Source organism: Spodoptera frugiperda, chromosome 14 (assembly GCF_023101765.2).
Source record: "Spodoptera frugiperda isolate SF20-4 chromosome 14, AGI-APGP_CSIRO_Sfru_2.0, whole genome shotgun sequence".
NCBI classification, from domain to species: domain Eukaryota; kingdom Metazoa; phylum Arthropoda; class Insecta; order Lepidoptera; family Noctuidae; genus Spodoptera; species Spodoptera frugiperda.
The window spans coordinates 941,704-964,146 of NC_064225.1; the positions used below are offsets into that span (position 1 = coordinate 941,704).

Sequence of the window (22,443 nt, forward strand, 5' to 3'; positions counted from 1 at the left end):
ACTCAATATTTTTTTTACTAGACTCATCTAAAAACCACCCTTAAACTACTAATAGGCATAATTGCGAATTCTGTGTGCATTCACCAATATTATTATTATTTAATCCGATGACCCAGGATTTAAGTCTCCGATCTTTTAAACAAAAAACATACCAACAATATAATAATAATACCACATCTCCACAGATATTCAACAGGCAGTAGATATCACAACATTACTACAGATTGCAAATTCCATACCAGCTGACTTCCCTTGACTCACCCAATGACGATGACGATCTCAAAGCATTCAATAACATCATCAGCGTTTACCAGACTTAGAAGGCAAACTATATTATCTATTGTTTTATTCTGCGCATCACACACCGTATATAGCCTACATAATGATCCTATACAAATCCCAGACTCTTTATATAATACATTGTTTCATTAATTCTAGTACATCCGAGGCTTGCTTCTTAATCACTCGTGTGGTCCTTACGACTTGGTCCTTAGGTACGAAGACCAATGTGGTTTTAAAGTTACCTACATATAAGTTAAGTGGAGTTTCTGTGAGTAATAGTAATATAGTGAGAAGTGATTTAAGTGATCTGTGAATTGAAAGTAAGACTCTGGTCGTCAATGATGAAGTTATCACAGCCGATGTTAAAAATGATAATAAAAATACTTATATTAATGATGTTGTTCGTTACAATGTTTATGATATCAACGTTTCTGTATAGCGCCAAATATTGGCCCGATGTTTACAATTACATAAACGCTAATATAACGATTAAAAGGATCCCTACGATATCAGAATTGGAATTAACTGTCATTGAAGTAGTTGATTATACTACAGAACAACCCTACACATCAACTGATGGGGATTACATTGAAGTATCAACTGTAGACGACCTAGACATCGACGAGTTTATGAAAGACGAAATCGATTTTACTAAAAAAGTGAAACGACATATTGAAGTTGAACAACTAAAAGATTACATCGAATTACCTCCACGACCTATTTTCGTCGATTACGTATTCATCGAAGAACCGATGAAACAAGAAACAGATCCAAAGAAATCAGGAGACAATCATGATAATGACATACCAGAAGAAATGGACAAAGACATAATGAAAACATCAGTAACAGGTCTGGTTATAGAAGATGATCTACCAAAAACTACAGTCAGTGAAGATCCAGCAGTTACAAAGAAGTACTACACAGTACAGCCAACAAAAGCCAAAGCCTCAAGACGATCAATTAATGAAGAAGTATACACCACAGAACTCTCTAAGCAAGAAGTAGAACATACTACCACAATAGAAGGATATTTAGTGGGAGATGAAGAGGAGATTGAAAGAGAAACAGAAGTACCAATAGTTATAACTACGAAAGCGAACGAAAACGAATTGTTTGATGATGAAGATGATACGGGACTTATGAAAGATTCGGTGGACGTCAGCAACCTTAGTACGAGGAGTCCAGATGATGTTGAAATGGTTACACGGAAACCTTGGAAGATGCAAATGCTGGTGAGTTGGATTTTTATGTATTTCGTAGTATTGTAAGTAGTTTGTTTTAATATTATATTTATAGTATATATTTATTGAAAATATGTATATGTATGTATAATATATGTATTATGTAGATAGTAGAATGTGAGTTTTACTCGGATATGTCCTAAAATTGTGATCAGCTTAGAGGACAGTAGCAATCTCTTATGTTGACTCATCATCAACATCATCAGCCTGTTCTCAATTCTCTTCTTCACTACCAGCCACTTTGTGGATATCGTCACTCCACCTAGCTGGAGGGCGCTCTACACTACGCTTGCCTAGACGCGGTCTCCACTCTAGAACACGTTTACCCCAACGGTCATCGGTTCTTCGACAAATGTGATTGGCCCACTGCAACTGCAGCTAGCTAGTCCTTCGAGCTACGTCAGTGACTTTAGTTCTTTGTCTAATCAACTCGTTACGGATCCCTAACTATTTTTTTTTTTTTTGTATATGTACGCATTTTAGTCGTTGATGATGTCTCTCTCTCTCTCTATTATTATTATTATTTATTTATTATCTTTTAACTAAACTGCTATCTCAAACCCTGTCAGGCGTAGAAGTAATGGTAGAACTACTTCTCTCACTGTAGAGAAAGCTCATGGTTCAGAAGGTTATTAAGAGATTAATAAGAGTCTGGTAGAGTTTGGTTTGTGGAAGCTGATCCTTTAGATTTTGTAACCAGTCGGTTTAAGAGGAATTTCCTCACACGGACGAGGCTCATGGTTCGAAAGTTATTAAGAGATTAAGATAAGAGTGTAGTAGAGTTTGGTTCGTGGAAGCTGATCTTTTAGACTATGTAACCAATCGGTTTAACAGTGTGCTTTCTTGCTACTGTCGTGGTGTAAAAAAACAAGTTGTAGATTTTTTTTTGGGACAAGCCCGCCACAACCTCCCATACCGCTGCAACTCCTGTAAGCCAGGATCTACAGTAGATACAAACATGTAAATACCGTAACACTGAAGTCCGGCGCGTCCCAGGGAAATGAATGACTGTCCCCGCAACGAAATAAATCAGAAAGAAAACGATAGTTTCCACTTCCCTCGGTGAATTTAATAGTAGTTGTAGTATGTACAATTCTCCTACTAACAACGCAAGATAAAACAGATTAATATGTAAATAAGAAATCAGTACAATTATAGAAATGACACATGAGATTGTACTGGAACAGATTGCGCGGAGAATAATAAGTAATATAATGATGATGACGGCTGCAACACATCGCAGTATGCTATCAGATAGCATTATAACATACTTGTGAACTACGAAGGATAGTATTGAGTTGTGATTCTTTATTCTTGGCTCTTTTGTAAGGGGGGAAGATTATCAAATGACTTCAGACTCTTAGAGTGCTTTTCAACCGTGCTACCTAGCTATGCTAGGAAGATGTAAAGCTAAACCATGAAACTATGTGACGGTCCCCATTAGATGAGACTTATAACACAAATCTTGAAAAGTGGTTGTACATTATACAGTGGCATTACGTGCCGTAATTGGTGATATTGCATACATTTAACCGACTTCCAAAAAGGAGGAGGCACTGACTTCTAACCTACCAGTAGTAATAATAGTTATATTTAGCTTTTGTCTTTTGTTTTGTTTTTAGATTTTGTATGAAATAAGTTTTGTTGCACGTGGAAGAAATATTTCGGGAAAATAATAAATATTTGGTCCAGACACAATAAGGAAAACCACAGCAGTCATCTTTGAAGTTTGGTAGTGTATTAGTTTATAGAGGTATTGTTTATTTATTTACAAGAAGTCTTAGACACGTGTTTGCTAAAATAGAAAGAAAACATTTTTGGTACATGTATTTGTATAATAACTTTCTTGAGACATACTAAATAGATCATTATATACTTGCGCGACATTTGCCGCTTTGTGTGTCACGTATTGACTGCTTATGAATATGAGTCCCTAGGTCAGCGTGAAACTAGTCGAGTTCCTGGTCAAATAGTGTCGTGAGTAAGCCGAAAAACATATTCAGTATTTTTGCTTTAGTAGAGAGCGATTTTGGGCTTTATGTAGAGGTCACTTTAAGCTCAATATATCTTTTAACTTTCATACTTTTGTTTTAAAAAATATCTAAAATAAGTCTTCAGGTAAAATGTCTTATAACATTTATGACAAGATAATGGAGATAATTTCAGCTTTTAAAATTGATAGATTTCACAGACATCAGATAGACACCAAACTCAAATACCACACTTACATAAAATAACCACAACACAGCCCAACAAAATATTTTTTACAATACAATAATAATCACAAATTACCTATAACTTGATGTACAATACCTACGGATCACAATAGCCAAGTAATTGACTAGCACAATTAAAATCTCTCAGTTCACGACTACGGTGTACCAAAGCTTTTATTTATAAGACCTTGTTTTTAGTAGAAAAACCTTCGATTGTGGTCAAATATTTTATTGTTTATTTTGTATATTATATCATATACATACATAATGTTTATAGTAATATGTTTTTTGTTTGGAGTTCGTGTTAAGTATACCTAATATGAGGTGTTAATGTTATGATTAGCGGGTTGCGATTTTAATGATTAAAATATTCTGCACACTGCTGACCAAAGGATTCTTCTCACACGGAGAAGGTTTGAGCATTAATCGCTACGCTTGCTGATTTCAAACTTATAATTAGAAATTATAAGCTCAGGTTTTCTCACGATGTTTTCTTTCACCGTTTGTCAGTGGTGTCTAAATAATCTTAGAAAGTACATATAACTCGGAAAAAGTCACATTGGTACTTCCCGTTGGTAGGTTTCGAAATCGCACTCACATGTATGAGAATCCACAGTTCAAAAATAATAAGGAAAAATACAATTTAATTCTAACAAGCAAAATTTAAAAGGCCATGAAATACTCTTAAGTTTTTACAGTCAAAGTCAAGTCTATTAGGTATATCAATTTGAAGAACAATTTACGATATCATGACAAACAGCTGTGACTACCACCTGTTTAAGAAATTGTATGCAACATCTTACTACATAATAATAACAAATATTATGAATTAAAAATATATAAACAATAATAAACACTCATACGACTGACTTCGAGGTGAGTAGAGCAGTGAAACGCAAACACTTTCATTCCTGGGCCAGAAAAGGTGTGTCGTGGACTTTTTGTAAGAGATATAATATTGTCATCAGTTTTTAAAGTACCTACTACAAGAAATCTTATAGTTTTCTGAATACCAAATAACAAGACAAACGAAAGTGTAATATGGATTTGATATTAACTTCAAAATGTTACATAAGACAGTGTAGCAGAATCCTAAAATCATAATTATAATAGAAATGAAGCCAGACAGAATTAATTGTCATTCGTCTGAGTACTAAGATCCGCTCTCCGCTCCTCCTATCACTAAGGTTCAAGCAAATCCTACTAATTATCGTGATCGTCCATCAAAGTCAACGAAGCCACGAAACTTCAAGGTGATTACACACTTCCAAAACAAAGTAAAATAAACCTTATGTTAAACAGCACAAAGTTGATAAAGAACGTGTAAACAATATTGTTATGTATAGTAAAACAATTCATAGTATGCATTTGTATCACATCTCATGTAGTGTGTTCACGTATATTTAGTAAATATGAAAGAAATAATAGCAATAGTACTATGTGCAGTGGTGCTGGAGACTGTTCAGAGTGAGTGCGAAGATAAATCGAAATGTGCAGTGAAAGTAGTCGATGATATACTCAAAGAAACTTCAATCATAGAAAACGTTGATATAAGGTTCGAAGTGCCAAAATTTGATCAGATCAAACATGTAGCGATAAACGATTTGAATCAAATCCTGTCCCACCTTACAAAATGGTTCGAAACGAAACTCAACGAGACTAGTTTCGTTTTCAAACACAAAAGCAACAAGACGAAAATCTACGTCAAAAGCTTCGATTTCAAAGTTGATTTTGAAAAAGGCAACGCTAACATCGACGTAGATTTGACAGAAGAATCAGAAGACAGACAATCAGAGACTATGTTTAAGAAGAAACCAGAAGTAACCACAACTACAGAGAGAGTTTACCAAGCTACTGTTCCTATGGATGTGCCAAAAACGACGAAAGCTATAAAAATTAGTAGGATAATGGATAGATTTGAAACAGATAAACAAAATGAAATATTTAAACTAGACGAATGGGATCCTTCGTATTATGATGTTGATGAGGACAATTCTACCGATTATCCTATTTTGGATTATATAGAAATGTATAAGGACACTACGAATGAAGAGAACACGTATATACCTACGGAGGTGCCCGATATGTTTACTGGTTTTGACGGAAAGGATGCTATGACGACTGTCAAGCCTACAGTTGATGTGAGTTTTAGAATTTATTTTATACTTATTGCTAGACTTTTTATGAGATAAACTGGTAAACGAGCAGACGGATCACCTGATGGTAAGCATTCGCCGCCGCCTATAGACACCTGAAACACCAGAGGCGTTACAAGTGCGTTGCCGGCCTTTTGGGAGGTTAAGAATTTGAGAATTGTTGGTGATTTGGGGATTGGGGAGATTGGAGGGAGGGGTAATTGAGTTTCCGGTAACCTAACTCATACGAGGAAACACAACCGTTTTTTTCACGTCAGTTTTCGTATGGAAGCGACAGTTAAAAATTTAAAACAGAATAAAAAACTCGTAATATCACATTATCAGAGACAGTAAACTGGTCAATATTTTAATGAGTCGTTTATTATAGAAATCACGTTCGTATGTTTGTTTAAAATGTCGTGGTGGTCCGGAGGCTTAAGACGCCCGCATCTTATACTTGAGGATGCGTGTTCAAAACCTACCAACGGCAAGTACCAATGTGACTTTTTCAGAGTTATATGTATTTTCTAAGATTATTTAGACACCACTGACAAATGGTGAAGTAAAACACCGTGAGGAAACCTGGGCTTATAATTTCTAATTATAAGTTTGAAATCGGTAACCTGCATTGAGCAAGCGTGGTGATTAATGCTGAAATCTTCTCCGTGTGAGAAGAGGCCTTTGGTCAGCAGTGGCCACTTATAGGTTGTTGATGATGATGTTTGTTTTTGTTATTGTTATTCAATCAATGTATAATATTAGTACACTATGCATCGCGTTTCAACGAATCATAGTTTCGATATAAAAATACTATACGTAAGTTTCATAATAAAAATATTTATACAACTCTTTTGCCAGCGTCGTCGTTGGTCGAGTGGTTGCAAGTGCGACTACTGGACAAGGGGTCTCGGGTTCGATTCCCGGGTCGGGCAAAGTATTACTGGGCTTTTTTATGATTTTTCGAAAATTTCTCAGTAGTAGCACGGAGTGTGAAATTGTGCCCGGTACTTAAAAGGCAATAGGCTCACCCCTATTACATGGGACTTACACTACAAATGGTGAAAAGTGGGTGTACCTTGTACAGTGGCATTACGTGCACCTCTGCTCACCCCTTTAGCAGAATAAAACGTGTTTTATTATGTTATTCTAAAACTGTAACTAGTAATTACAACGCGTACAGCCGGTCGTTAATTAAAATAACTGGTTTTAGCCCGCAGCATCGTGCTGTGTTTTGGCGAAATAATTACACTACACTATGTTGTTTGTCGAGTGGTTGCATGAGTGACAGTTGAGCGAGGGATTCTGGGTTCGACTTCTGGGTCCTATAATGAAAAAAATACACGAACACCTATAATTAAATTTTTGACACTTTTGTCTTGTTTCTTTTTATTCCTTAATAGGTAGGCCAGGTAATTCGATTCCTCGTTGGTCGGTTGGGGTTCTCGATTACCCGGTGGGGCAAAGTAATACTGGGCTTTTTTTGAAAACTTCTGAGTAGTAGTAGCACGGGATATAAACCCCCTATTACATGGGACTTATAACACGAATGGTGAAAAGTGTGTGTACATTGTAAGTATAAGACCGATTTTTGACATTACTTTTATAGAATTTCTATCCAAAATTTAAAAGTCAAAGCATAGCTTTCAATTAATATTTATTTAGGTACTTTTCGAACGTCAAAATCTAATTGTCTGTCAGTCTGTCTGTCAGGGAAGCTAGCATTAAGATATTAGTACATTATTTTGGTCATTACACATACTAGTTCTCTGGAGACTGGTAATCTCAAAACAATCGTTGTTATTCTCACTATCCAAGCATCTCTGCTTACCTGCTTTTGCATACAGCGACGAAGGAGTAGACGATATTAAACCAGAACCATCTATATTTATTAAAAAGCAGTTCCCCCCACCCCCAGCTATGAATGCAACGAGTAATGTTTTATGAGAATAGCTAACAATGGCTTCGGGAGTGTGACTTACACGCCGATATTTTGGCTGACTTGTTGGAGAAGGTTGAGTAGCACGGTTGGTGCGGTGGCTGGGCAACTGGCTGCTGCGCAACGGGTAGCGGGTTCGATTCCCGCACGCAGCAACTCTTTGTATGTTCCACAAATTGTTGTTTCGTGTCTGGGTGTCATGTGTATGTGAACTTGTATGTTTGTAAACGCACCCACGATACAGGAGAAAATCCTAATGTGGTGCAACGTTCTGGAACATATTTGTAATCAGAAAGAAAGAAAGAATCAGATTTAGTGTACTTTGCCATGAAAGATGTGCTATGCTATGTTGCTGTGGATGCGTTTGGCTTCCACCAATCATATTCATTAGTACACATAGCATAGCACTGGTGGTAACGGACTCAGCTAAGCTATGTTTTTTATATGGAAAGAGGCGTGCTATGGATGTGACATATGGATGGTTTCCCTACTTCGAGTACATCGCATTCGTCGCACAGCTACATAGCTTAGTATCAGTAGAAACGGCCACACATAGTTTCACAACTTAGCTATTACATCTTCGTAGCATAACTACATAGAACATCTCTGGTCTAAAAGCACCCTAATGCTGGTAGTTCTTAAAGTCAGTATGTATCAATCGCTCAGTCCAACAACGGCTCGAATCAATCATTCTGTAGCAAAAATACGCGGTGGCGAGCAAAAAAAAAAAAAAGAAAAAACGAAAAAAAATGGCGCATTTTTTTCGATTCGCGCGAAAAAACAATTTTCCATTGGCCTTTAGAGAAGAGTCGAGGGGTTTTTTTATTCGTCCACTTTTCTATGGTTTTGTCTCTTTGTGGTGACGCGATTTGAGGAGGATTGATAGTCTGTGTGGGACATGTACGTGTGGGATTTATGTGTTGGCCCACCAATACCAATACCATGGCTACCAATTTTGTATTTTGTCCCGTTTGGGGATCGATCAGAATGACTGTCCTTGCAAAGGCTGGTTCGAAAACGCATTTTTTTATACTTGCAATTGGTGTTTACATGTGGCCTTTTTCGATTACAATTATGCTGTCTATATTATATGCCAATTCTATATAATGCACTGTGTGACCCCTTATTAAACATTAAACAGTACTTTAAGTGTGGGAGAGCCATGCTTCGGCACGCATAGGCCGGCTCGACCGGAGTGATACCACGGCCCCACAGAATGTGTTGTGTATCGTTGTGTGAGTGAGACAATTACCACCCTTCACTTCTTTCCAATCCCTGATTCCCCAACAACCCTTAAATCCCTAACCTTCAAAAGGCCGGCAACGCACTTGTAACACCTCCGGTGTTTCCGATGTCCATACACGGCGGCGATTGTTTACCATCAGTAAACAATCGACTTATAAATACCTAAAAAAACTCAGAGCTTATCTGGTGAATACTGGGTGTTACATTGTATATGTGCAATATAATACCTACCTAATTTTAACACTTTAAACGCCTCGGTGGTCACCGGTGACCGACGTTAGCGGAGGATTTGCCTTCAACAGTTTTCTATTGGCAGTCAAAGACTTAAGAAACCTTTAGCTATCTTAGTTTAGAGAGAGACATTATGTCATGTTGATCAACCTATCTACAACTACACACTTACACAGCTAAAATATAAGAAAAATGTACGTACACCCTACACAGCGCCCTTATCTCCGAACTATTGAGGAGTGTACAATAATCCTTGCTGCATAGTTCGTCTGATAGCTGGTATCACGCGATGTGGACTCATCAATCACTCGCACAAAGGGAGTACTCGCGTTCTTCTTGCACAATGAGGATGGAAAATGTGGATACGGTATAATATAGGGCCTGTATTATAATTAAGTTTCTATTAGATAAATGTGTCAGATATTTCTATGTCAAAGTTAAAATCATTTATTTCAATTTCAATTAGACCAGAAAGGCACTTTTAAACGTTAAACAAAATATTAAAAATGTCAGTCTGACACGATGACGATAACGTTCATTATGAAGCGGTGACAAGTGAATTCAATGCAATGCGACGCGGCGGTTATGTCCTAAGTGCATGCGAATCGTTTCGTTTTGTTTCTGTTTCCGACATTGTAACCAAACAAAACGTGTTGTACCGCATCTAGTTCGTGTGAAAATATCAAGCCAATTGATCACTTCGCACCGCAACACACGTGCGTTCGGCCACGCAGGCCACTTCTATAGTTTTGGACAGTTCATTGTTTTCGCGCCACACCGCTTTGCATTCGCTTCTAGATCTCTCATGAAGGACGTCGAAATAAATCTGAACTTTTTAAATGACGATTTATCATCTGACTGCGAAGCACATACTCATTTATGGCAAACACTATGTAGAGGAGGCTCATAGTCTAGCAGAAATTATTATGAACTCTTAAGATGAACACAATATAATCCAAAACTAGACATCTTCACTTAAACTAATAACAAAAACAAACATAACACTACTTACTTACTTAAAAATTAATAACCGCAAAAACTAAAGCAAAATATTAAATTAAACACAATTTATTTACTCGTAGCTACTTAAAATACCGCATCGGACTTCCTTCATACGTCCAAGGTTGTAATTATGTTGAAAAAATACCGAGTTTTTTCCTCCATCGCCGCTCTACAGCATTTAGAACAAGATTATGTGTGAGGCGGCTCCACGCATTTCCTTGTTCGTTAGCACAAGTTTTCGGAAAGTTCTTAAGGAAAGGAAAGGAAAGGAAAGGAAAGGAAATTGTGATGGTATAATGGTTTATTTCCTTTCCTTTAGTTATAATAAGACGTGTTTATTTAATGTTTCCGATGAACGATTGGCGTTTGTTTTTGTATTATTATTATTTTCCGATTGATTGAGGAATAGTTCTGTTTTTGTTGGTTTTGTTATATAGTTTACTAGTTAATGCCCGCGGCTTTGCTTGCGTGGATTACAGAATTTTAATGAAATTTCTGTTCTTGTGATAAAACTAAAACTAATGAGTATACAAAAAAAGTTCCTTTAGAAAAGTTGTTAGTAATCATGAGTACAATCACGTGTTTAAATATCGTTCACTAATTACCAGACACCCTATATAAAATAACTAACATAAAGTATTTCAATTGTACCGTTGATATGTAGATAACATTTCCTCTTCAAAATCAGCAGCGCAGTCAGCATCATTAAATAAAATGTATAGCTGTCTCTGTCACTCCGTATGTATTAAGAAATTAGAAGCAATTGTATTAAGGGACTAAGGGACGTTTCATACAAAATTAATTATTATGTTATCGGCTTACTCACGTAACTGTTTGACGAGGAACTCGACTAGTTTCAAGTTATGTTTTTTTTTTGAGTGGGGAAAATCATCTAATGACTTCTCCCGCCTTGGGCGTGGCGAGAGGGAGTGTCAGACTTTTACTAACTAAAAACCACCCCGTTCCTACTCCTGCTTTTCGAGCTGGAGCCCCGGTAAACCCGCTAGGTAGTCCGCAGCTCCGGATCAGTTCAAGTTATGCTAGAGGCTCATATTCATGAGCAGCATTCCGCGACACACGACGCGGCGATTGTCAGTAGCGCACGCGGCATGAATACGAGCCTCTAGCATGGCTTGAAAGAAGTCGAGTTCCTCGTCAAACAGTCACGTGAGTAAGCCGATAACATAATAACTAATTTAGTATGACTCACAAAAGTTATAATAAAACTAGCTACTTCCGCGCAGTTTCACCCGCTCTGCTCGGCTCCTATTGGTCATAGCGTGATGTTTTATAGCTTATAGCCTTCCTCGATAAATTCACTATCCAACACAAAGAGAATTATTCAATTCGGACCAGTAGTTCCAGAGATTAGCGCGTTCAAACAAACAAACTCTTCAGCTTTATAATATTAGTATAGATTAAATGCAAAATTGTTTATTGAGAAAATAATGGTGGTTTTAATTTTCGCTTTTCATGTCACTTTGGACACATATCGACCAGATTGGCGATATATTAAAGAACGGCAAAATTAAAAGTACCCTTTACCGACAAGCACGCAAGAAAAGACTGATGACTGTTGATGAAGCGAAAGAGGTATGTAAGATTTGTTGCAATTGGCGTTCCATTGTCTCTGCCTACCCCCAAGGGAGACAGGCGTGACTTTTAGTTTAAAAAAATTAAGGAATTCATGTTTTTTTTAATGTAACCAACGTAATTAACAATAAGTTGTAATCAACTGCTTAAGGCTGATGTTGCATGAATAACACGAAAACGATTAAAGTTATAAAAAGATAAGTTTTTTTCGTGTTTTCCGAGAGCGTTTCGTTTATACCTGTATAAGGCAGTCACATATTATATTGATATGACTGCCTCGTTAGCCGAGTGGTTGCAAGTGCGACTGCCGGGCAAGGGGTCTCGGGTTCGATTACCGGGTCGGGCGAAGTATTACTGGGCTTTTACGGTTTTTAAAAATTTTCTCAGTGGTAGCACGGAGTTTGGACATGTGCCCGGTATATGGCAATAGACTCGAACCCCTATTACATGGGACTTACATCATAAAATCTGCCTACCCCTTCGGGGATTAAAGGCGTGACGTTATAAAAAAGAAATAAAAGTACATATATGTAAGATGTATGTTGTTCAAATACCATAACTAGAACACACACACACACATACATATTCTATTCTCCACCTAAACCAAGCGAAACATAACCTTACCTCACAAACTTCCTCAGTTTTAAAGTTAAAAACTTTTTTAATTTCAAATATTTTTGGATCTAAAAGTTTTGTATGAAAATAGCGAAGTTTATATCAATTTGAATGAAGGCGGTTTCCTTTATACGTATGTATATACCCACAGTACCCTTAGTATGAGTTTGCTTTACGTTTAAAGTAATCGAAACGAGATTGCGTTCGGCGCACTGATTGGTTGGCTCCAATAAACCAACCAGTCAAAGCGCCGAACGCGGTCACGTTTCGTTTTCGTAAAGCAAATTCGTACTAAAGGTTAACATCCACAGGCCCACATCGTACGCATCGCACGCATTCCGTATGACGTCATCAGTTCGCATCGCATGTAGGTATTGCCGATGATGCGGTCCGTACGACGCGGATCAGTGGACGCAGTTGTATGAGTTTCTATACAAGACAAACTAAAATCCGTTGCGTGCGATGCGTACGATGCGGGCCTGTGGATTCGTACCTTAAGGGTATGTACAGATATATATCTTTATCTCTGTATATGCCGGTGTAAATGTGAACCCATTAATTTTACGCACTGATTTAAGAAGTTTAAATCGATATCATTTGTTAAGGGAGACTCGAGTCGACTCGACTCGACTCGAGACGAGATGAGATGAGTCTTTTCTCGCAGATTGTAGATTGTTTTATTTAAATTATGAGGGTTTTTGTTTTGTTTGTTTTTGTTTATTATGTTTGTTTTTCTTGGCTTTTGAGTATATTATGAACCTACATACATAGGTATTCTCCGGCTTGTTTTTCGTGAGGCGTAGTCAGAGACTATGGATCGCCAATTGCTAAGTTTAAGTTTGAGTTAAGTTACTTATAGTGTGTTCCGTGTTCACCTACCACCATTTAACCATCTCTTAGCAAAGAGTTACTTAGCGTGACTTAGCACCTGAACTAACCTCTTAATTGTACTGTTAGGTGTCATTTATAAGTTGAGAAAACAAAAAATGCTTATGGGTTGCTTAAAATTAAGGAGAGGTTGGTAAAAACGGGTATTAGTCCCATTAATAAGTCAAAGTCAGCGATACCACGGCCTCACAGAAAACTGACGTGAAACAACACTTGCTGTATTTCGTCGTGTGAGTAAGGAGACCCATTTACCATCATTCCCAATCCTCAAATCCCCAACAAACCTTAAATTCCTAACCCCCAAAAGGCAACACACTTGTAACGCCTCTGGTGTTTCGGGTGTTTGCTTACCATCAGGTGATCCGTCTGCTCGTTTACCGACTTACACAATAAAAAAAATCAACTGTCATGCTTCAAAGCATTTGACCAAAGAGGTAGTAATTAAGAACCTAATAAATATAATTATTTATATAATTATTAACCTATTTTTATTCAAATTCCGAAAGTATGAAAGAGAGTCAATTGTTACATGGTAGTAGATCAACCTATACTAAACAAACACATTTACCTTTAGATTTCTAACCTTATACTATTGCAATAGAATCGAAAATCCATTGACAGATTAGAATAGGCCGGGCAAAGAATCTGACAAACATCTTCATGGAATTTTCAACCTTGTCTTTCAATCTAATAGAGATGATAATCCTTTGACACGTTAGTAGTAGGCTCTGCAAAGTTCTAAAGTGCAAAGCCATGTATTATGTCGTCTTGTAACAGAGTTCTCATAAAAAGCTTGACAGCAATTCGTGAGTTTTCAACAAAGATGCAACATTAAATTAATTAAGGAAGACTTAATTATTCATTAATGTTTTTTTATTTATTTATTTTATCTTTTGTTGGTGGGCTTGTGATTGTAAATCTCGAGGTCAGTTGGGTAAAGAATTATTACGTGTTTATTCTATTTACTACACTTTGATACCATGGGATATTTAAATAAATTTAAAATACGGTGAGCGATAAATCATGAATATGAGTCCCGGTATGATTTGAAATTAGTAGAGCTTCCCTCAAATAGCTAATGGGAGTAAGACTTTAAATAATTTATGACATAAAAATGTCAAAAACTGAAAATTTTATTCCATTGAACCGAAGACCGGCTCGACATTAGCTTATCTCACATCACATAATCATCATCAGCTTATAAGTGGCCATTCCTAACCATTGCTTCTCACACGGAGAAGGTTTGAGCTATAATAACCACCCTTGTTTCAAACTTATGTTAAGAAATGTCTTCACGATGTTTTCCTTCACCGTTTGGCAGTGGTGTCCAACCACTGCCAAAAAAATCTTAGAAAGTACATATAACTCGGAAAAAGTCACATTGGTACTTGCCGTTGGTAGGTTTCGAACCCTCATGCATGAGAAGTGAGCGTAAACCACTAGGCCATCACTTCTAGCTTAGCTTGCTTAGGCTAACTTAGCTTGTCTACCCAAACTAAAAAAAAAAACAAATAAAAAATATCTTCATAGAGTCATTAATCCGTCTGCTTTTTATAGGTCGTTAGACGTCCATAATCAACCATTATAAATTATTTAATGCCATAAACAACACACCACTCAACGAGGAAATTTGAATTTTTAATTTTTAATTTGAGATCCCACCGCGCAATGAATTATTATGGGGGCTTCGCGAAAAATGCTCGCAGACATCTCTTTTTTTTTAATTTTATGTGTTTTTTTTTTGTTGGGAAATAAAGGGACTTATTTTTATTATTATATTTTGGCTAATCGGTTTTTCTATGGAAGAATATGTGTATAGAGTTACAAAGTTAAGGTTAAAGGGTAAGCAGAGGTGCATTACAGCACGTTATGCCACTGTACAAAGTACATCTATTTTTCAGCGTTTGTGTTATAAGTCCCATGTAATTAGGGGTGAGCCTATTACCATTTACCGGGCACACTTCCAGACTTCGTGCTACTATTGAGAAATCGAAAACCGAAAAATGCCTAGCAATATTTTGCCCGACTCGGGAGTCTAACTCGAGACTTCTTGCCCGACGAGTATTAGTAAGTCATATTGTTGAGCAAAAAATGGAAATTCAGTAATTATGGAATTAATTAGTCAGTAAGAGTCTGACACTCCCGTCTCGCTTCGCCCAAAACGGGAGATGTCATTGGATGATTTTGCCCCCTTAAATAAAGTGTCTAATGTATGACCACTCATCATCTCATCTTACCCCTTCATCTTCCACAGCCGGACCCCATCTGCCACGGCGACTGGTCGTGCAAGGAGTTCACCAGGACGGTGTACCCGTGGGTGGTGTCCATCTTCATCACCAACGAGAGCGCTGACAGTCAGTTCAGCTACTACTGTGATGGCGCGCTGCTTACTGAGAAGGTTATTGTCACTGGTATGTATTATTCAGTAACACTATATTAAAAGTCAAAGAGCCATCAGAGCTCCACAGATGCTGCTCAGTAGGGCATCAGCCCTCGGTGGCATTAGGCATCAGGCACCTGCTTGATCCGGAGTTGCGGATTACTAATCAGGAGTAGGAACGGGGTGGTTTTTAGTCAGTAAGAGTCTGATACTCCCTTTTGCCTCGCCCAAAGCGGGAGAATTCATTGGATGAAAAAAGATTTTCCAGCTTAAAAAAACTGCTGTTGCAATGAACATTTGATGGTCTATAGGCGACGCTGATCCATGAAATGAACCTATTCATAGAACAGGAGTTTCAATTTGTGAACTATTGAACTAAAGAGTCAGTTCCTAGTATTCAAGCACTATCCACAAGGACCTTTAATGACGAAGAACTTGGAAATGTCATTAAGAGCCAAAGCCTGCTAAGCGGAAGGTGGTGTAATCAAATTAGTACCTCGCCTCGCCTCGCCTTGTCGGAGGCGAGGCAATGAGAAAAATACAAAATGGCGCGAGGTAGAAAGAGCGGGATTTTAATTTCGAGTCGTTTTTAATAAAACTTTTTATAAAAAGAAGTTCGTTTTGATCCGTCCTCATGTAATGTTAGTGGATTGCAATTTTGAATTGTATTTTTATGAGTATAGAAGCCAAAATTGTATAAAGAGGCCATTAAGCCTGATGCTACATTTTGGCGCGAGCTGACACGAGTTTGAGGTACATTGCGGTCTTATAATACGTGAAGGACTCAGCTCAAATCAACAGCTCAACAGCTCTTTTAGAATCACGAAAATATATCTCAGCCCAGTCTCAACTTGCACTAGAGTGTTAATGTAGCAAAAGAGCTCCATTTCCAGGTCTACATAGTTACAAAACCATTCTTTAGCAATACGAAACTCTTGATTTACATAATTTTATAAAAAATACTAGAGTTCATCAATCAGCTTAGCTATGTTTTTACATGGAAAGATGTGTGCTTTGGATATGTGCTATGGATGACTTCCCTATTATTATCAATACATTGCATACTTGAGCTGAGCTTTTTCCTCGCTCAGCTACTTTGCGTAGGCGCATCTTCATAGCACATCTTTCTCGCACAGCTACATGGCTTAGTAGCAATAGAAACGGTCACATTGTTTCACGTCTTCGTAGCATAGCTACATAAAACATCTCTGGTGGAAAAAATAAAAAGGCCCCCAAAGGCCGGCAACGCACCTGTGACTTCTCTGGTGTTGCTTGGGTGTCCATGGACGAAGTTGATTGCTTACCATCATGTGACTGGTTTTCTAGAATGACACCTATTTGGTAAAAACGGAACCTTACCACTTTATCCAATTTGACCTGTTTACGGATATTCATAACTAGCTACTTCTGCGCGGTTTTACCCGCTCTGCTCGGTTCCTATTGATCGTAGCGTGATGTTTTATAACCTATAACCTTCCTCGATAAATGCGCTATCCAACACAAAAAGAATTATTCAAATCGGACCAGTAGTTCCTGAGATTAGCGCGTTCAAACAAGTAAAGACCAAATTGACTGCTAAGTATTGTAATCGTCTTTTGTTCCAGGTGCTAGATGTATGTATGCCAACGACAGCGCGTGGGAAGCTGAGAACGTGCTGGTGTTCCTCGGGAAGGTCAACCTGCAGGCTTTCGGAGGCAAAGAGAAAGTACACAAGGTAGGAAGGAGATGGAAGATAATAATTCAGATCAATAAAGGCTCTTGTTTTATCAGGAAAGTTATTTGTCCCATATACATTCAAAGTCAAAGTTAAAATTATTTATTTCAAATAGACCAGGAAGGCACTTTTGAACGTTAAAGCAAATATAATAATATAAACAACGTCAGTCTGTTGGTCAGTTTTCTACTAGTGAAGCTATTTGCTCGTTCCAAAGAGTAGATTCCTATGGAGAAGAACGAGCAAGAAACTCCATTGGTTACTCTTTTTCAATCAGATTCACAATACAATTATTGGTTACCTACATTGTTTTTTGTCAGTTCGTTACTTGTCTGATTTTCGGTTGATCTTTGACTGCGTTATAGTAAAAACAGTCACCGATGTACTTTAAAGGAGCACCAGTTTATTTAAAGGGTTTAAGTGCGATGGCTGGGCAACTGGCTGCCGGGCAACGTGTGGTAGAATTGATTCCTGTACGGAACAACCTCTTTGTGTGAACCACAAAGTGTTGTTTCGAGTCTGGGTCATGTGTATGTGATTGTTTGTTTGTAAACGCACCCAAAACAGAAGACAATTCTAGTGTAATCACGTAAATTAATGGAGAAAAGCTCTACTAGTTTCGAGTCACAGAGGCTTTATCATGAGCAGTGTACGCAGACGCGCCGCCTACAACGGGAATAAACCGGGATTTTTAGTTAATTTACGGCGCATTCCAATAACCTATCTATCGGTAGATTTGCTTACCAGAGGTAGAATTTTGTATGGAGCTTATGTCAAAATACTATCTCTAGTAAGCAAATTTACCGACATATAGGTTATTGGAATTGGCCGTTAGTGTGTCTAACGATAGTTATTAATTCCAAGTCCAAATTCTATCCATAACTCAATCACACAAATAAATGTTCCAGGTAAAATCTATAATCCTGCACCCGAACTTCACGACTGGAGTGAGTGGGAGGGTGATGAACGACATAGCGCTGCTGGTGTTGGAGGTGCCCGTCGAGTTCAAGGACAACATACAGTCCGCTTGCATTCACCAGGAGAACAGCCTCCAGCATGCTGCCGTGAGTTCTACTCTATTGTTTGGGGATAAAGTTGAAAATCTTTTGAAGGGAGTCAGCTTGTATTAAGTACCCCCAGGCCCAATTACCCCCCTTTTCAATCTTCCCAATTCCAGATTCCCAAACAACCCTTGAATTCTTAAACCCCAAAATGCTGGCAACGCACTTGTAACGCCTCTGGTGTTTCGAGTGTCTATGGGCGGCGGCGATTGCTGGTGATTGGTCTGCTCGTTTACCGGCTTATACCATAAAAATTAAGATTATAATGAAAATGAAAAGTAGGTGTACATTGTGCAGTGGAATTACGTGCATATGTAGGTGCACCTCTGCCTACCCCTTAATAAAAGGCGTGACTATATAAAAGAGACTATCCTAGACGACCTACTTAAAGCACCTAATTCTCTAGATTAATTAAAACAATTCACAAAACGAAATTCCCATCAGAGTTACAATCAGGCGAATAAACCAAGATAAAACTACTTTATTATACCTCCGTGGTTACATTTAAACCATGGGTTACATTTAAGGGCTTATGCACACCACGTTTTTTAAACGCGCCGTCGACGCGCGTTTGTAGCGAAACAGACGCGCGTTTGTAGCGATGCAGATGCGATGCAAACGCACGTGTGTAGCGAAACAGACGCGCGTTTGTATAAACGACAACAAACTGCTTTGCAGGAGAAAAACGCGCCGTCGACGCGCGTTTGTATCGATGCAGACTCGATGCAAACGCGCGTGTGTAGCGATACAGACGCGCGTTTGAATCGATACAAACGTCAACAAACTGCTTTGCAGGATAAAAACGCATCGTCGACGCGCGTTTGTAGCGATACAGACGCGATGCACAAGCGCGTGTGTAGCGATACAGACGCGCGTGTGTAGCGATACAGACGCGCCGGTGCCGCGCGTTTGTATCGATACAAACGACAACAAACTGCTCTGCAGGAGAAAAACGCGCCGTCGGCACGCGCGTTTGCGAAACAGACGCAAAACCGCGTCGACGGCGCGTTTGTAAAACGTGGTGTGCATAGGCCCTAAACTGGGAGGCGGTCAAATAATTAATTTTATCGTACGCCGCAAGAATATCTAATGAGTCACCGAGTCACAGGGCCACAGTCACCGATCATACAATTCAATTTGGATATCAAAATGGCTACTGGCTTTGTTATAATTATATCTTCATCTAGCTTCTGCCAATGGCTTCACCCGCGTTTCTATGGGATAAAAAGTATCCCATTACTCAAGCCAGGTCATACCCTGTCTGTATACCAAATTTCATCAAAATCCGTTCTGTAGTTTCAGTGTGATTGATGGACAAAGATCCATAGAAACAAAATTTATTCATAGTACTTATATATCAATTTGAGATATCGCGTGACGTCACTTCTAGTTACGTTTTATACGCAGAAGTCATTTCTGCGTATTTTCTCTCGCTCCTAAACTTTGATTCCTTTTACTTCAGTACCGTATTGTTAACATACGTGTCTAATATTTTTTCATTACCTAACAGACGGACTAAATAGATTTTGAATTTTCATACCCCGTCATCATCCCTATTAAAGTCGTGACACGTATATCAACTTTTCTGACATCCATGTAGCCCATCATAAACAGCATTATAATAATTCCTTATGCTTGCAGGCCACAGCGTGGGGAGCGAATGGTCTGCTGATGCCAATCTTCTTCAACAACCAACGAGGAGACCACTGCTACGATATGGACGAAAATGTATTCTGTGTTACATATGGAAATGGTATGTTACACTTCATCTAAACTTCTAGACTAATCTAGTTTAGCCTGCTAGTTTTTTTTTGAGGTGGGAAAATTGTTCAATGACCCTGTTAAACTTTATCTAGTCTTCTAGACTAATCTATTTTAGTCTGTTTTTGTTTTGAGGGGGAAAATCATCCAATGACCTCTCCCGCCCTGGGCGAGGCGAGAGGGAGTGTCAGACTCTTACTGACTAAAAACCAACCCGTTCCTACTCCTGCTTGTCGAGCCGGAGCCCCGGTAACCCGTTAGCTAGTCCTCTAAGCTGGTTTAGAGTAATAAGTAAAATTAGTGTAGTTATCTGTTTGTGATATTGAAATTACCAATTTTTACAACATGCATATGAATATACATACGATAAATACACCAAAATATTTTTATGTTATAAGCCGATAAACTAGCAGATGGATCACCTGGTAAGCATGGTAAGCAATCACCGCCGTCCATGGACAGTTGAAACACCAGAGGCATTACAAGAGCGTTGCTGGTTTTTTGGGGTTTAAAATGAATCGGGGATCGGGAAGATTGGGAAGACGGTAATTGGGCCTCCGATAACCTCACTCACACAACGCAAGCGGTGTAACACATCGGTTTTCTGCTCGACCGTGGTATCACTCCGGTTGAGCCGGCCCATTCGTGCCGCATGGCTCTCCCACACTCTAATTCTAATAAATACTTCCCAAACTTATTAGTGTGATAGTGTTTTTTTAACTTAACTTAACAACATGTTTAACTGCCACACTCAGAGACATTTAATAATTACTTAAACTATTCCTTAGAAACGATTTTGTATCGAAAACAATTGCTAAGGACTGGGTTAAATAACTATTGACTATTAAATGACTCTGAGTGTGGCAGTAATTGATTTTGTCTGGACTTTAAAAGAGACTATGACCTCTGAGTTTGTTTCGGCATTTCTTCTCAGAGTAGTCGGATAGGAAATGCCGGCCTCATCTAGTTATTTAAGAGATCGACGTGTAAAAGTGTTATTTTATAACCTATTTGCAAAATAAATATCATTTATCATTTAACTATAACTGTATTTTTCCAGACGTAGCCCTATGTCCAAGTTTTGGCGGCGTGTTCGTATCGCAGCAGACTGAGCGCTGGTGTCTCACCGGCATACACTACGGGGACCCGGCAGAGAGGGGCATTTGTTTCAACAAGAACGTGTTCTACACCTCATTGTACAACCACCTCAAGTGGATCGACGACACTATTGGGATGATAAAAAAAACTTATCTGTAGATTTTGTGTTTTATTTTCTTTTATTTCCAGAAACAAATATGATACTAAGAGTTGTTTTCTACGTTATATAGCTTTATCAACAGAGATATGCTATGTAACTATGCTACGAAGATGTAATAGCAAAGTCGAAGTCAAATCATTTATTCCAATTAAACCATATACTTGATACTTTAACAAAGAAAGAAATAAACAATAGTCGGTCAGTCTGTCCGTTGTCCGCTTGTTCCAAAGTGTAGCTCATAATGGAGAAGTACGAGCAAGAAACTCCATTTAGCTAAGCTGTGAAACTATGTGACCGTTTCCACTGATACTAAGCTATGTAGGTAGCTGTTCGAGGAAGATGCTTAACTCGAGTTTGCGATGTATGAATAGTAGGGAAGCCATCCATAGCACGGATCTTTCTATATAAAAACATAACTTAGCTGAGTTCGTTTGTACCAGTACCTTTACAGACGTAGCCCTCTGTCCAAGTTTTGGCGGCGTGTTTGTATCGCAGCAGACTGAGCGCTGGTGTCTGACCGGCATACACTACGGGGACCCGGCAGAGAGGGGCATTTGTTTCAACAAGAACGTGTTCTACACCTCATTGTACAACCACCTCAAGTGGATCGACGACACTATTGGGATGATAAAAAACTTATCTGTAGATTTTGTGTTTTATTTATTTTTATTCCCAGAAAAAAATAATGTTCAATATTCAAACGCCACTCAATTTTAAGTCGCTCTCAAAACTAGTTCTGTCACTATAAACGCTTTATAAAATGACAGAGAAAACACATTTATATACAACTTAAAATTAAGTAGCGTTTCAGTATTCGAGGGTAAGAGTGTTTTTCGACCAGAGATGACTATGTAACTATGCTACGGAGTTGTAATAGCTCTAAGC

At 38.3% G+C, this 22,443-nt stretch overlaps 1 protein-coding gene across 1 annotated transcript; it reads left to right on the top strand.

Annotated features, from left to right (window-relative positions):
• The first annotated feature begins 424 nt into the window (after positions 1-424).
• On the top strand, positions 425-21,558 carry LOC118279327 (uncharacterized). Its single transcript, XM_035598991.2, has 6 exons — positions 425-1,514; positions 15,639-15,795; positions 17,369-17,478; positions 18,387-18,542; positions 20,181-20,292; positions 21,361-21,558. Exons 1-6 carry the CDS (start codon positions 621-623, stop codon positions 21,555-21,557), a joined length of 1,626 nt encoding a protein of 541 aa, XP_035454884.2. The 5' UTR covers positions 425-620; the 3' UTR covers position 21,558.
• Positions 21,559-22,443: the final 885 nt, after the last annotated feature.